This window comes from Xenopus tropicalis, chromosome 8 (assembly GCF_000004195.4).
Source record: "Xenopus tropicalis strain Nigerian chromosome 8, UCB_Xtro_10.0, whole genome shotgun sequence".
Lineage (NCBI taxonomy): Eukaryota > Metazoa > Chordata > Amphibia > Anura > Pipidae > Xenopus > Xenopus tropicalis.
In genome coordinates, this window is record NC_030684.2 from 105,879,955 (window position 1) to 105,894,030 (window position 14,076).

A 14,076-nucleotide genomic window follows, 5' to 3' on the forward strand; every position below is an offset into this window, starting at 1 on the left:
GTAACTGATGATTTCTTAAAACTAGTAATACGACAGAACATTGACCAACTCTCCCTCCTCTACTTTATTAAGACTATTGTAATATTTATATTTTTTCATTGTCTTAGGCAGCTACAGAGGATGAAAATAGTAATGGTCAAGGAAATGGTCACGCACCAAGCCTTGGTTCTCCCATTCGTGTCCGATCAGAGACAGCCCAGGACCGAGATGTTCCACTTTTGCGCAAATTGCGCACCATTCATAGCTTTGAGTTGGAGCGGCGTATGACTTTAGAGTCCAAGCCAGATGCTGACAAATTCTTGGATAACTGGTATGGAAATCTGTGTTCTGGTAGATCTCAATGTTTAAAGGGAAACTTCTTTACAGTAGAATAAATATGAATATATTTACATAATGGCAGGTTTCAGCAGCAAAATTAGATATATTTAGAAGTCTGAAGGATTTCATATTGCATCCACAGTTATATACTTCACAGTAATATTAGCATCTGCTTCTCAAATGTTTTCCCCTAACACTTCACCATCAATAAAATATGAAAAGACCATTTAAGACACCAACACGGCATGGTCAGCAGATCAGTATAAAAGAACAGAAAAGGACACCTTTGAATTCAGACTGCCTCTCCTTTAGAAACTCCCTGACTTATCATTTTTCATCATTACATGTATAGAATCAGATAATGGATCTTTTTTTATTACCATAAGGAGGTTGTTGTTTTTTTTTTTAGTAATATTTTTATAAATGCTTTCTTTTTTTTGTTTTACAAAGTCCTGAAAAACCACAGAGAGAAACAAACACAGGAGGACCACTTGCTGAAGGAAGCTGTGCTTCACCCCGGCAGTCTAAAAAGACAGTTCCCCCAACTGCCCAAGCAGATCATGCCTGGCATTATGACGATGAGTATATCCCAGAGGGCTCAAAACCTGGGTCTGCCAGTTCTCCAGAGCATCTTGATGGTGCAGGTAGCAATGGCTTTGTAGCAGTTAATCTAAGCTCCTGCCGGCAGGAGGTTGATTCTAAAGAGTGGGTTATAGTGGACAAAGACCGTGATTTGAAGGATTTTGGTACAAATCAAGGTCAAAAGCTAACAGGAAGTCCATCTGAAGAGGAACCTGAAGTTCTTCAGGTGCTGGATGACTCTCCTCAAGAATATAATGCCAAACTGAGCCCGTGGACAGATAATAATACCCATAATAAACTAGATCCAGCTGTGAGACTTGAAGTGGTGACTTCTACAGGGCCTTTTACAGATAGGTTGGATCCCATGTCAGCTACTGCTGGGCAGTTGCTTGCCGCCACTCCAACAAGTCTAATGGAAGCTCAAGCTGAAGGAGCTCTGACTCCAGTAAGTAGAAACACTTTTTATTAGGAGTTGGTAAATGCAGAGTTTAACTTTGTGTGGTATGCTGCCACTATATATTGCATAAAGCAGTTGCAGCATTACATGGCAAGAACATTGTATGAACAGTCAAACAATGTTTATGGGATGGTGCATGGATGCTTTGCTGTCTCAGACAACTTTATTTTTATTGAAGGAATGTGTTAAAACAGAACACTTTAAGAAACAGGCCTGCTCTTTCTCTATGTTGGGTGAAGGCTGTCCTGTTTTTCAAACACCTATTTTTTACCTGTTTAACACATTTACTATTTTTTGCTCTTATATTTCCAATGACTTGCTTGTGTAAAGTAGGTCATAGAAGTGTTACCCATCCTCTTGCAAAATAAATACCAATGTTTGTATATGCAGGTAAAAATATAACCTAAAAACACATGTCTCAGCAGCCCATATTTCTGAGACTTCAGCCACTGACAATCAGCAGCAGTGGTTTGAGTAGAGGGAAACTTGAGAGGTGGTTACAACAAATTTGAAGAAAAAGTCTGGTCTGGGTCCTGTTTATCTCATTATCTATTCTGCAAGTTAAAGTGGCCATACACGTTAAGATCGCCAAGCGAGTGGATCTTCTCCCGATATTCCCACATGTATTCCCACATACCCAAAATGTAGGCTAATTCGATTATATCGAATTATAATGGGAACAATGGGCGCAGTCGGTTCGGGGACCGCATCAACGAGCCTAAATCTTTTAACCTGCCCAATCGATATCTGCCCAATTTCAGGCCAGATATTGGTCGGGCATGCCCCTCGTTCCTGCCCCTACACGGGCCGATAAGCTGCCGAAACGGTCCAAGGGACCAATATCGGCAGCTACAATTGGCCCGTGTATGGCCACCTTTACTTGAGCAGATCTGTTCAGTCCAGCTTTCCAAATATTTGGACAACTCAGCTACAGTTCTGTGCATGGGCTTTAAAAAAAAAACAAACAAACATATTTTCCCTTGGGCCTGCAGAGGATTTATCGCAGTGATGTATACGAAGGTAAGTAGTGCAAATTGTATTGTTGTGCAAATTGTGTTGTGTTTTCCAAGAACCTGTTGGCAAAAGACATAATGAATAAAACATCAAAGGCATCCTACAGCTATATCCGTGACCTGCATAGTCTCTTATCTGACCACACAGAATCCTTTTCTTTGTCCATTTGGTTGGCCTGTGGGCAAGGTGTGGTGCAACTTAGCAACGCACATAGATGACACTGTTACTTCCCAGTTGACCAGTCACCTCCCATACATGCCAGCTGTGTTCTTATGGCATAACAGGGCAATTTGTTAAAACCTTGGAATGAGTGGCCTTGAAAGGTGATCAGTTTCAGGCTGCGTTCACTGATCATTTTTATAAAACGAACTCCAGTCTATCAGTTTGGTCAAAAACCACTGACCATCATCAGGTCATCAGTGGATCCAAGTAAAGCAGTAAATACTACAACTAGAATTGCATCTATCTCTGCTCTTGACTGCCCTTTTCATGAAGTATAAGCCAACAAAACCAGAAAATGGAAAATCAATAGCGTAGTCATTTACAAGACGTTATGCTGTGGTTGGTAACTCTGTGGCTCCAACAACCAAAGATTAAGAATGTCACTTAAGGAAATAAATATAATATTATTTTTAATTAGTTTTTCTGATCTAAATACATGGAAACCTAAGCAAATAATCAATAGCTGTGCCATTTCATATGACAGAAGTTTTTAAATCTAGAGATATGTACTCTTCTATTAATAAATTCTATGTTATACACAAGAAAGTTGGAAACTGTAAAAGAAAGATTTCATCAACTCAACTTTGATTCAAAATGAGTTGCACTAGTGTTTTGTAATCAGAAGCTTTTCATTACCACAGCAATGCTTCTATACATACATACCTGCTTTATAAACTGTACTACCCTGTTTGCATGATCTGCACACTCTGCTAACCTTAAGCAGATTCTGTAATTTACAAGCATTATTATTTTTTCCCAAACTCATGGCACTCTCACAGCGTGATGCATCTCACATGCTGCTTTCTTCCAACACAAGACATCAAAGCTCTTTCATGCTCTTCACAAGCCCTGTAACATCCCAGTCCTGTCGCTCAGAATTTCAACAAAAGAAAGAGGTTGGTATTGCCAAGAGTCAGTCAGCAGAGACCTACTCCACTTCCTATCGTTCTGCTGGCCGCAGGAAGCTGCCTGACACTCCTCATAGTGGCACCAAGTTACCCTCTGTAATTCGAATAACTAAATCGCAGGTGAATACATTGCTTTGTCCATACATCCACCGTCATCATGTCTATCTATGTTAAAGTTGTCACAAATATCCTCTTGACCAAATAGGAAATTTTCATAGTTAAGTGGCCATAGCCTGATATTGCCTGTGTCTGATGCCCCATCAACATGGTTTGACCATAAGTTAACATTATTAAATTACATGAGCTACTAAGGGCAGCAGTTAACAGTCGGCAAAATGAGTGTCAATGAGTGGGGCAGTGTAATATAAGTTGTAAAGTTTGAGCCAGGTTTGCACTAACACACTCATTTCTGAAAACATAGTTTTACCTCTGTTTTACAGTTTGAAATCCCCACGCTCACCATTTGGCTTGAAGAAATCTTTGAATTTTCAGTTGTAGGAATTATGGCTGCCAAAGCAGGATTTATTTACTACCCAGAACTGACTTTAGATTTTATGTTGAAGTTAGAGATACTGACTCCAGAAATTAAACCTTTTTTACATCTATCATAACATTCTCTGAATGCTATCTATAATTTTGCCCGAGGCTTTTACATTACCTAACAGATCCCCCATTTTCCTGCCATATTTGTGCAGCAGTAGTTTGTTAGCATTAGAAGCTATAACCGGCATGTTGGGAAGGGACAGTCAGGTTTGCAAAACAGTCAGGTTTAGGAACTGCAAGTAACACTTACAAAAGCAGCCCTTAAACAGCCATTTATGTTTTGAAGAATAGTTTTTTAGTGTTGAATCACTTTAAAGGAGAGCGAGTAGTCAGGTTTCCATGATGAAGTACATTTGTTATTGGCACATTATGGTTAATTTTGGCATGGTTACCTTCTGCCATAAAGAATGAACTCCATTTCTTTCCAACTAATCTCAGTGCTGAGTTATGAATTTCCTTCTTCATGTTTATGGTAAAATGCTCTTTAAAGGTATCATGTTGAACATGTTGAAACGTTGACAGGAATGTAGAAAACGCCTGTTCATATGACCTTTCCATGGCTTCAGGGTTGCATAACTGTTTATATACTAAACAGTATATATAAACTCCACTGCCTTGTTATAGGTAGAAAAAGCCTGCTAGAAAATGTATGCATTACTGTGTCTACCTTTATCAAGAAGCGTGCAAGGTTTGAAGTAGAGCATGTCCACTTTTTGCAAAGTTCTTTTGCTGTTCTGGCTAATTTTGACTTCCAGTTGCTGATTTATGTATCAGCTATCTTTCTTAAAACATTATATTGGGATAGATTTGTATTTTCCATACTGGTAGGATTTTGCAAAAAGTGGGCATGCCTTAAAACATGTTTTATCATAACTGATTGAAAGATCCAGGAAAGGCATGTTCAGAAAAGTACAGTCTCTTGTGCTTCTGCCATAATTGTAACTATAGATCCTACACCCCTATTAGTTCTGTAAGAAACCACACAGCAGACTGCGTCCAAATCTAACAAAATGAAACTACAGGACATTTAACATTGGTACCGATAAAAAGTGTTAATTGTATTGATCTATTTACTCATGAGATCATATCAAATTGGTTTGAAAATCTTTCTTTGGCACCCAACGAGTCTTGTTCTGGATATCTACACTAGACACAGGTTGTTACTCATGCAGTATTTATTGTAGGTAGCATGAAAGCATACTCTGCTTTTGGGCAGAATGGTTTGGATAGAAACAAAGGCCTACTGGGATGTTTTTATTCCTTTTTATTGTATGATTTCTCCTATTATACTGGCTTTAAACTTGTTTCTATTAATTTGTTGTCAGTGCAGGAATTCCTTAAGAGTATATTCATATTGTATAAAAAAAAAAAAAAAGTACCCATCTATATACGCTACATAATGTATATCCTGCGCATCTGTAAATTTATATTTTCATCTTAAATTCAGAGTCTGGAGGTTCCCAGATTATAAAGAAGCGGGCTCTACTTTTAGTGCAGCAATCTTATCAAGGTCTACCATTAAAGCGACATTGTAAAATCCTGCTTCAGGGATATGGGAACTTTAATAAGGATGTTCACCTTCAGGGTTTTGGCAGAGGACATTGTAATAAATACAAGCATATTTTCAGCAGTTTGTCGTCATAAAATGTTCTTTTAATAGGTCACTACAGCACGGAATCTAATATCCCAACTTTCTCAGTCAGCAACTTTGTAGATTTTATGCATTTGCAGGTTGAGAAGGATGAAGATAGAAGGCCATGGCTGAAACAAAGGAAAGATATTGTTAAGAATTGTGGGCTTGCTAATCTCAATAGCTAGTTTGATGGTAAAAGATATGTAAGCCTTGAAAAAATGAATGTAAAATTGCTCAAGGTGCTTTCTAAGCACGTTACCTTGCAATTGACATACATTATAGGGCTTATTTAGGTTTGCAGACACAGTGAGAAAAAGTGCAATTTTGTACGCAATCGTCATGTTTTTTCAAGGATGCAAGCTTTATTGCAGACACAAGCAGGCATTACCATTGACTGCATATTGTTGTGCTGCATCTGGCACAGTCGTGTCCACTTTGGCAAAATGAATGCAACTGCCCACACATTTTGTCACAAAGTTATTAAGATATTTATTAACTGTTAATATTGGAACAGAACTCCACCTTCTGCTTCATTCCTGGGACTATTTGATAATTGGAGAGCTATTTCAGAAGGAAAGATCAGAACACCTCAGATAACCTTTTCAGTCCAAGGAACTGACCTGTAGGTGACACTGTTGTTACAAAATTCATTATAATGGCAGTTAATAGGCAGCTTAATAGCTTTAAAAAAAAAGCACCCTGAGCTATTTAATTCATGAATCCAAGTGCCTGGCCAAGTAGCCAAATAGTAGAAACCACAATATATAAAAAAGACCAGTTGGAATTGTCTTGCATTGCCATTGTTTTAATTATACATGAAGTTATACATAGATTTAAGACAGCGTCCCCTGATAATTTACTTAATCACAGTGCCTCATATTCCTGGTTAGGTTAGTAATAAGGTTAATAATTCAGCAACAACAAAGTCTGACTTTGGAACTGAGTGGCAGGGAAGAAGAAAAGGAAGCAAGGCATTTTTTCATTTTTGTTGTATTTATTGTTTACGTTTATTTTGCCTCATTAAATGGATTTGTTTTGTTTATGTTTGTGATAACAGAATACTTTTATAGTTACTTCTGTGAATCATCATTTTGTGAGATCATGGATAACTTTTTTTTTTTTTTTTAAACTTTATGAAAACATGTATATATGTATGTACTAAGAAAAAACAAACAAACATTGATCATTGTTTTCTCACTTTTCTAAATTAAGATGACAATGCCCCGACCTTCAGCGACATCTACACAGTCTGCTTCAGAAAGCTTTCCTTATGGCCCAAATTTAGAAAAGCGAGATCGGGACCTTCAGGACATGCTTTCTCCACAGGATAACTTAACCTTGTACAGATCGTTAGAGGATGGGGTAACCTGTGCAAACATGGCTTTGCATTTAGATAAGACTAGCCAAGAGAAAACATGTGTCAAGAATCAAATTAAAGGCCAAACAAATGAGTGTGATAACTTGTTGGGAAATAAACATTGTGTTGAGACTCCTGTTAAATCTTATTCAAGCCCTCTACTTAATCACCTCAATGCCAACAAAGAACAGAGTGATAAAGTAGCACGGCCACAGGAGTGTGCATCTCTAGAGCAGAGTAGGCCTCTTGGGGATGTCTACCCAGCTACTGTAGCACCACGAACTTCAGGTTCTGTGCCAAATGAAGCCTCACTTATTGATGTACAGAAGCCAGAAGCAGCTCAGACTGTTATCATTTCATCTAAACAAGCTGATGATTACATGGAATTGTGTATTGTGAGTCCACTGAAAGACATTCAACAAAATGGTTTTCATAACGTAAAAGACATTGTTGTAACTAATGGCTTCCTCGACCACAAAATGAACGTGCCTGTGTTGTTAAATGAAGAAGGCAACGAAGACCAAAAAAATGGGGAGCAGTTGCATATAAGTGACATGTCTCAGCAGTTAAAGAAAGATTATGCTAAGTCTAGACACAGCAGAATTCCAGTTTTAGCTCAGGAGATTGATACAGCATCTGATTCATCTTCTGCTATCTCCGCCAAGGAGAAGCTTTTTCTGAAAAAGGCACATCAGACAGATCTGGCAAGGCTATTAATGGAAAAAAGGCAGATAAAATCATTTTTTGGCGACCTCTCAAGTGCCTCAGACAAGTCTCTGGAAGAAAAATCATCACCACCAGCTGTACAGTTATCAGATGATGATAATTTTTCTTATCCTAAAGTGATCACAGATTCTAATGTAGTCAAGCTGTCTGAGGATGGGACTATTACATCGCACAGCCCTCCATCAAGGAAGAGCAAGATTCCACGTCCAGTATCGTGGACTAGTAATGACCAAATTACCAGTTCTCCCACTACTCAGTTCCTTCCCAGGCCACCACCTGGAAAACCACCTACCCGCCCTGGGGTAGAAGCCAGGTATGTTAAAAGCAGCAATACAGTGTATATAGGTTTATTATTACTCCTTATACAAATATGTGACCTGTTATCCAGGATGCTCAGGACCTAGAGTTTTTTTTTTTGTATCTTTTGCATCACCATACCTTAAGTCTACTAAAAATAATTTAAACATTATTTAAACCTAATAGGAATGTTTGCCTCCAATAAGGAGTTTTAAGGATATCTATTACAGGTATAGAATCTATTATACGGAATGATTGGGTCATTGTATGATAATTTAAACATTAAAAGTCAATAGAATTGTTTTGGCACCCATATGGATTCATGCTGCTTAGTTACCAACAAGTGCAAGCTACTGTTTTATTATTGGAATGAAAGGCATTTTATTGTCAATAGATTAGCCAAAATAGTGCAAACTAGAATACTATATTTATTCTGTAGAAAGGTTTACCATACCTGAGGTAACAGCCTCAGCAGCCGATCAGCAGAACAGTGGGAAGGGAGCAAGATAGCAGCTCCCAGTAGATATCAGAATAGCACTCTGAAAGCAGTTCTAATGTGTAGAGCTGGCTCCTGAAAGCTCAGACTCAGGCACAATGCACTGAGATGGCGCCTACACACCAATATTAAAAAAAAAAAGACATAAAATGAAATTTTAAATTGTGGAGTGAATTATTTGCTATGTAAACAGTGCAATTTAGAAATAAAAACTACATCATAAAATAAATGCTGTCATTTATTTTATGATGTAGTTTTTATTTCTAAATTGCCCTTTAAAATAGCAGCTGCCAGTTTAGCTCTGTCTGCTGGTAGCTCAGATTACAGCAGAGAAGGAAAAGGGGGCGAGCAGAGAGGGAAGGGGGAGAGAAGAGCAAGCTGCACAGACTCATGCTGTGCCTTGAAGGATTTTTCTAACCGAAGAACATGTGTACACAAAAAAAAAGAAAAAAAAAACCTGTGTCTCTTTTGAGCTGGGTGCAGATTTTCTATGAGTGCTTATGGCTGTATTTACATAGGTATTTCTGATAAAGCCTACTTAGTTTTAACCTTTCCTTCTCCTTTAAAATGGACTTTATGGAGCTTTATGCAGTGAACATATAATGAGTTTCAGGATAACGAATCCCATACCTCTAATTGCTATTATTGTGCCTGTGTGTGTATATTTTTTATAATAATTTATTAATGTTCTCTAAACTGTAGCTTTCCATTGTAAATGCTCTAGGAAAGTGCTGCTTTATTTCTGTATCATTTAACAATGAGGTACTTGAGTGCTAACTGAACTACTACTAACATGATTTGAAAAGGTTTGTCCCCAACATTGTTGGGCTGGATAATTGGAAATTATTGCTTTTGAGCTCCAATTTTCAGCATTTACAATTTCAGCAGCATTTACAGTGGTTGCACATGTAGTGAACAGGTTGGCAGAACATTGCACAGCACACTGCCTGGATAGCCTTAACTTTACAACCACATATATAAAAGACAGCACAAAACAAGCAGCTAAGGTTAATGGCTCTCTGGCATTTTGTGTTTTTGGCCAAGGAAAAATCCACCAATAGACAAATCTGAATTATCTTTGGGAAAGTTTAGGAATTGCTGTAATTTACTTTTTTCAGAGCTTTTTGTATTGAAGATGTTTCCCTGGATAAACATTTCAAAACACTCAGTACAAGTAATTAGGCTTCCTTAATATGTCATTTTACTGCACTAATGCACAGCAGTTAGACCTCAGATATCATTGTCTTCATATAAACTGGCCTTTCAGTAGTGGTGGCGCCTGGATAACTGTAAAACATCTTTAAAACCTTGATTTGTGCAGCTTGGGCTGTGGTTTCTTGAGGGCCTAAAGTCTAAATGTAAATCTATCACGTTTTGCGAGAAGCTGATAAATTGTGATTTTCTAGTACCAGAGTGGCAGCTTCATCGACTGTTTCCATTTTGTTCTTTGTTTATTTGGGGGTGAATGTGTTGCCCAATGACGTTTTGTCATTTGCAGGTGTTAAAGGGTAATAGGTATGGTCATTCAAATGTAATCTAACTTCTCTGCCTGTCTTTTGTTAAAAGGATACGACGGTACAAGGTTTTGGGGAGTGGAAACTCTGATTCAGACCTGCTCTCCCGCCTTGCTCAGATTCTTCAAAATGGTTCCCGTTCCCAGAAATCCCGCAGCTCTTCCCAGTGTAAGAGTCCAGGATCACCCCACAGCCCTAAAACACCTCCAAAAAGCCCTGTAATTCCCAGACGTAGTCCAAGCGCCTCCCCTAGGAGCTCCTCCTTGCCTAGAACCAACAGCTCATCATCTTCAAGAGCTGGACGAACACATTACCATGATCCCAGAAGTTCTTCCCCACATGTGGGCCGAAGCAAGTCTCCACCCAGTCTTTCCGGTTCTTCTTCTTCAAGGAGGTCCTGTCAGGACCATTGCTGCAATAAACAGAGTAAAAACATTTCCAAAGGTCCAGGAAGTGGACATCATCTCACAAGCAGCAAAACCAGTCGAGCAAAGTCCTCCTCTCGAGAAAGCAAAGTGTCAAATAAACTCAGCAGATAGTAACTAGGCTTTTGCAAGCTTTTTATTGATCATATGAGATTTCCCCACCCTATTGTAATGCATGTTCTGTATGTTGATATTTATTTAGCTGAAAATAAAATCAGTGTTGGGCTAAATGTTCTAAAGAGAATAGACCTGAAAGCAACTGGAATATTTCCTTGAGAGCAGAAATCTGTAGGGTGTAGTTATTTAAAAAAAAGATTTTTTTGGCTTTGCCAATCTTTGCCAATAAATAGATAAAAACAACACAACTTGGCTGTACCAGGCATGAATTATATAGTATAACGTCATTTACTAATGGAAGGCAGCACTGTGTGAAATGCCTTTCTGGTTTGGCTTAGATTGATTAGAACCTTTAAGCAGGGTTCATAAAGGTATAGGAATGCTTTTCAATGAATAATGACCTTTCTAGAAAACATAAGCAGTAATCCAGAGGCTTGCTTCTGAGGCTACACAACACTGCGTGCCACTTTTTGTTTTTAAGTTAGGGATGTGAGAAGTATGCTAGTTCCCATGCTTTTTTTTTTTTCTTTTAATTTTAAACAAATATCCTATTAATGTTGCTTGTCTATGCAATGGTGAATGCAACATGATGTCTCAGAGTTCTGCTTACAGAATAAACAAGGGATGTGTCTGCCAAAGTGATGTCTGTAGCATGTGGCATGAGGGGTTTGTTCTGTAAGGAGAATGGCTTGTGCACTGCAGCATGCCTACTTACACAAGGTACGTTGTACATTTTAAAAGATACATCACACACATTTTTAATTAAACACCATTTAAAAGCATTTGTTAACTGGCTGTACTTCAACCTGTGCCTCTGCAGCACTGCTGAACTTCCCAGCTTTTCCAAAAAGTCTTTAGATTTGTAGTTAAAGCAGGAGAGAGCCACAGGTTCAAGGTCTCTGCCAGATACATTTCTAATGCCACTGGCTCTTGTTTCCCCTAGTATTATTCACTGGTTATATGTAGCAGCAAATTTTGTCTATCCAGTTCTGTGAATATAAGTGATCACAAAAGCCTCAAAGCAAGGTTGCATTGCCTCAGGGAACCAGAATGTGTAAGAGCTCATTAGCTGTTCTTTCTTATATCATTGGTTTGCAGAGTTCTCCTTGGGTACCAGTGCACATATTAGGCCTTCAGATGCCACCTTGTTTGCATATGGTCAAATGTGGAGTGGTTGCCCAGAAAACCTGAGCTGGCTCGGGAACCCTCAACACATAAGTGATGGCTTACTTTTGCTTGTGAATGCGAAGGGGCAGTACTTTGAATGTATGTTTCTGTAATCATTCATTCTTTAAACGAGCCAGCATTGCATTGTATATGTGTATTTCTATGCAGTGACTTGCATGCTGCTCTAACCTTAAAAGGTTCATATGAACAATCATTTGCTGTGTGCACTGCAGAATCCATTGTGGCTTATTACTACTAAAAGCAGCCAGCATTGCATATACAAGGGAAACCATGTTGCTCTTAGCTTTTACCTGTGTCTATAACGCTGCTTAGTCTGACACGTCTAACCTCTGCTGTGCTGGAGGAACATAGCAATCGTCTTGAGCTCTCTAGGCTTCTTACATATATGTAACTTCAACATTATGTGGGATTTTATACTTATCTAATCCTCAACAAGCTGCAGTCATCCTGTTTCTTTATTGTATTATATTGTACAGTAGTTTGTTTCCATAACTGCATGTCCTAATGGTAAATTATATCATATATAAATATTTATAAATATATATATATATATAAAATATATACATATTAAAAAGCATACTCATTCTGCATTTGTAGACTGCTAAAATAATGTTTTTTTTAAATATTATTTTGTGTGCCTAAAATTGGTTTGGCCTTGCGTCACCATTCTTGTGGAATAATCTGTTGTCAGCATGGCAAGTTTGCTATAATAAACTGCCCTTACGTTGAGTTCAGTGACTGCATTGTACATGTGAAAAACAGGCAAACATTTGTCTAGACTGTTTTGTTAATTTGTTAATATTGTTTTTATTTTTCTATTTTTTTATTTAATTGAAATTGTTATTTAAATGTATTTTCTTGAAAACATGTCACGGTGTTCTTAGGGAAAACTGCTTTGTATATTAGGTTTTGTTATGTTGTAGAGCTCTTCCTGCTATTGCAGTGAGAGGCCTGCAAACATTCCCCCCTACAACATGTATCAGAAAGGTATGGACTGCGGTAAATATCATATTCACACTGATGCTTGCAGCTTTTAAACCAATATAATAATGTGTTGAAAATTGTGAAACTGAATTAAAAATCCTAAAACAAACCAATAACATAATCATATACATGTACATACATTTATATACATATACTTCACTCATGTAGAAGATAAGTCCCAAAATGCACATCATAAAGCATAAAAACAAAAGCAAAGTAAATTGAAGGGGAAAATATACTTGTTTGACTGTGATTGAAGTGATCAGTTCCCCACCCTCACACAGTAATGCACCCCTCGCTCACCTTTCTCTATTGTGGACTGATGGATTCTGTGACTTGAAGTTGCCATGCTTTCCAGAGAATCTGTGCACCAGCCACAATGGGAATCAGAAGGACTTTTAAGTGCCAAAATCCATCATTTCATAATGAAGGTGTTGCATTAAACTAAACCATAAGGCTTAGGGGGTGGGGAACTGGCCCCATTGAGTGCATGCAAGGCTATCACGGTTTCCTTTCAGTCTGTGGAATCCAGTATGTCTGTGTAAAAATAAAATAAATAGTTTTAGTATATAAATACCCTTTTGCTTGCAGTACTACTACTAAGATGATATGTAATAACAGATAACCCATCATACAAATAACAGACACCCTTGCTGGAAAGACTGTAAAACCTCTACTTTTCATAAATGTGTTTATTATCCACTTAATTCCTTATTACTATGGAGCATTACTACTAAAGTGCAGGTAGTATAGTCATTTACTGACAGATAGGAAATGAGCGTATGCTTCTTGAGGGCTCAAATAGTCACAGGCACCTAATGATTAAAAAGTGAATGTTTGCACCATCAGCACCATTTTTCTTTTTGCCAGCCTGGTGGCTAAGTGATCAAAGCTAGTTGCCACTGATACCTGATTATCATTTTAGCTGTAGGCTTAGCAAATGCAGCTGCTTTGAAATATACATTGCAAAGTTAAAGGCTTACTTAAGTGATCGATTATCGAGCATTTATCTTACATAAACATACCATACATTTGAGGCCATAGCTTTTTTGGGGGTTTGGATTTAATTTCTCTGTATGATTGCATTAAGAGATATGGATGGACACTCTGTAATATTTACCCCTGTTGAGGTACCCTCTGTAGACATCAGTGTAGAAGCTTGGATATTGGATATAAATAAATGCTGTTGCTCTTTTGAGGCAAGCAGTATGGAAGCTTTTGCTCTCATAACCAAATGCAAAAAGAATGTTACATGGGCATTGTAAGGGAAATCAATGGAAAATTAACTTTACCTG

General features: G+C 38.0%; 1 protein-coding gene across 3 annotated transcripts in view; it reads left to right on the forward strand.

Annotated features, from left to right (window-relative positions):
* ttbk2 (tau tubulin kinase 2) overlaps window positions 1-11,756 on the forward strand; it is a 51,513-nt gene extending 39,757 nt beyond the window's left edge. For 2 of the 3 annotated variants that reach the window (XM_012968698.3, XM_018096337.2), the window contains exons 12-16: window positions 108-310; window positions 769-1,345; window positions 3,373-3,621; window positions 6,890-8,073; window positions 10,120-11,756. In XM_012968698.3, coding sequence (XP_012824152.2) covers window positions 108-310; window positions 769-1,345; window positions 3,373-3,621; window positions 6,890-8,073; window positions 10,120-10,606 — 2,700 coding nt within the window. In that variant the 3' untranslated portion in view covers window positions 10,607-11,756. 3 annotated transcript variants of the gene reach the window in all.
* The last annotated feature ends 2,320 nt before the right edge of the window (window positions 11,757-14,076 follow it).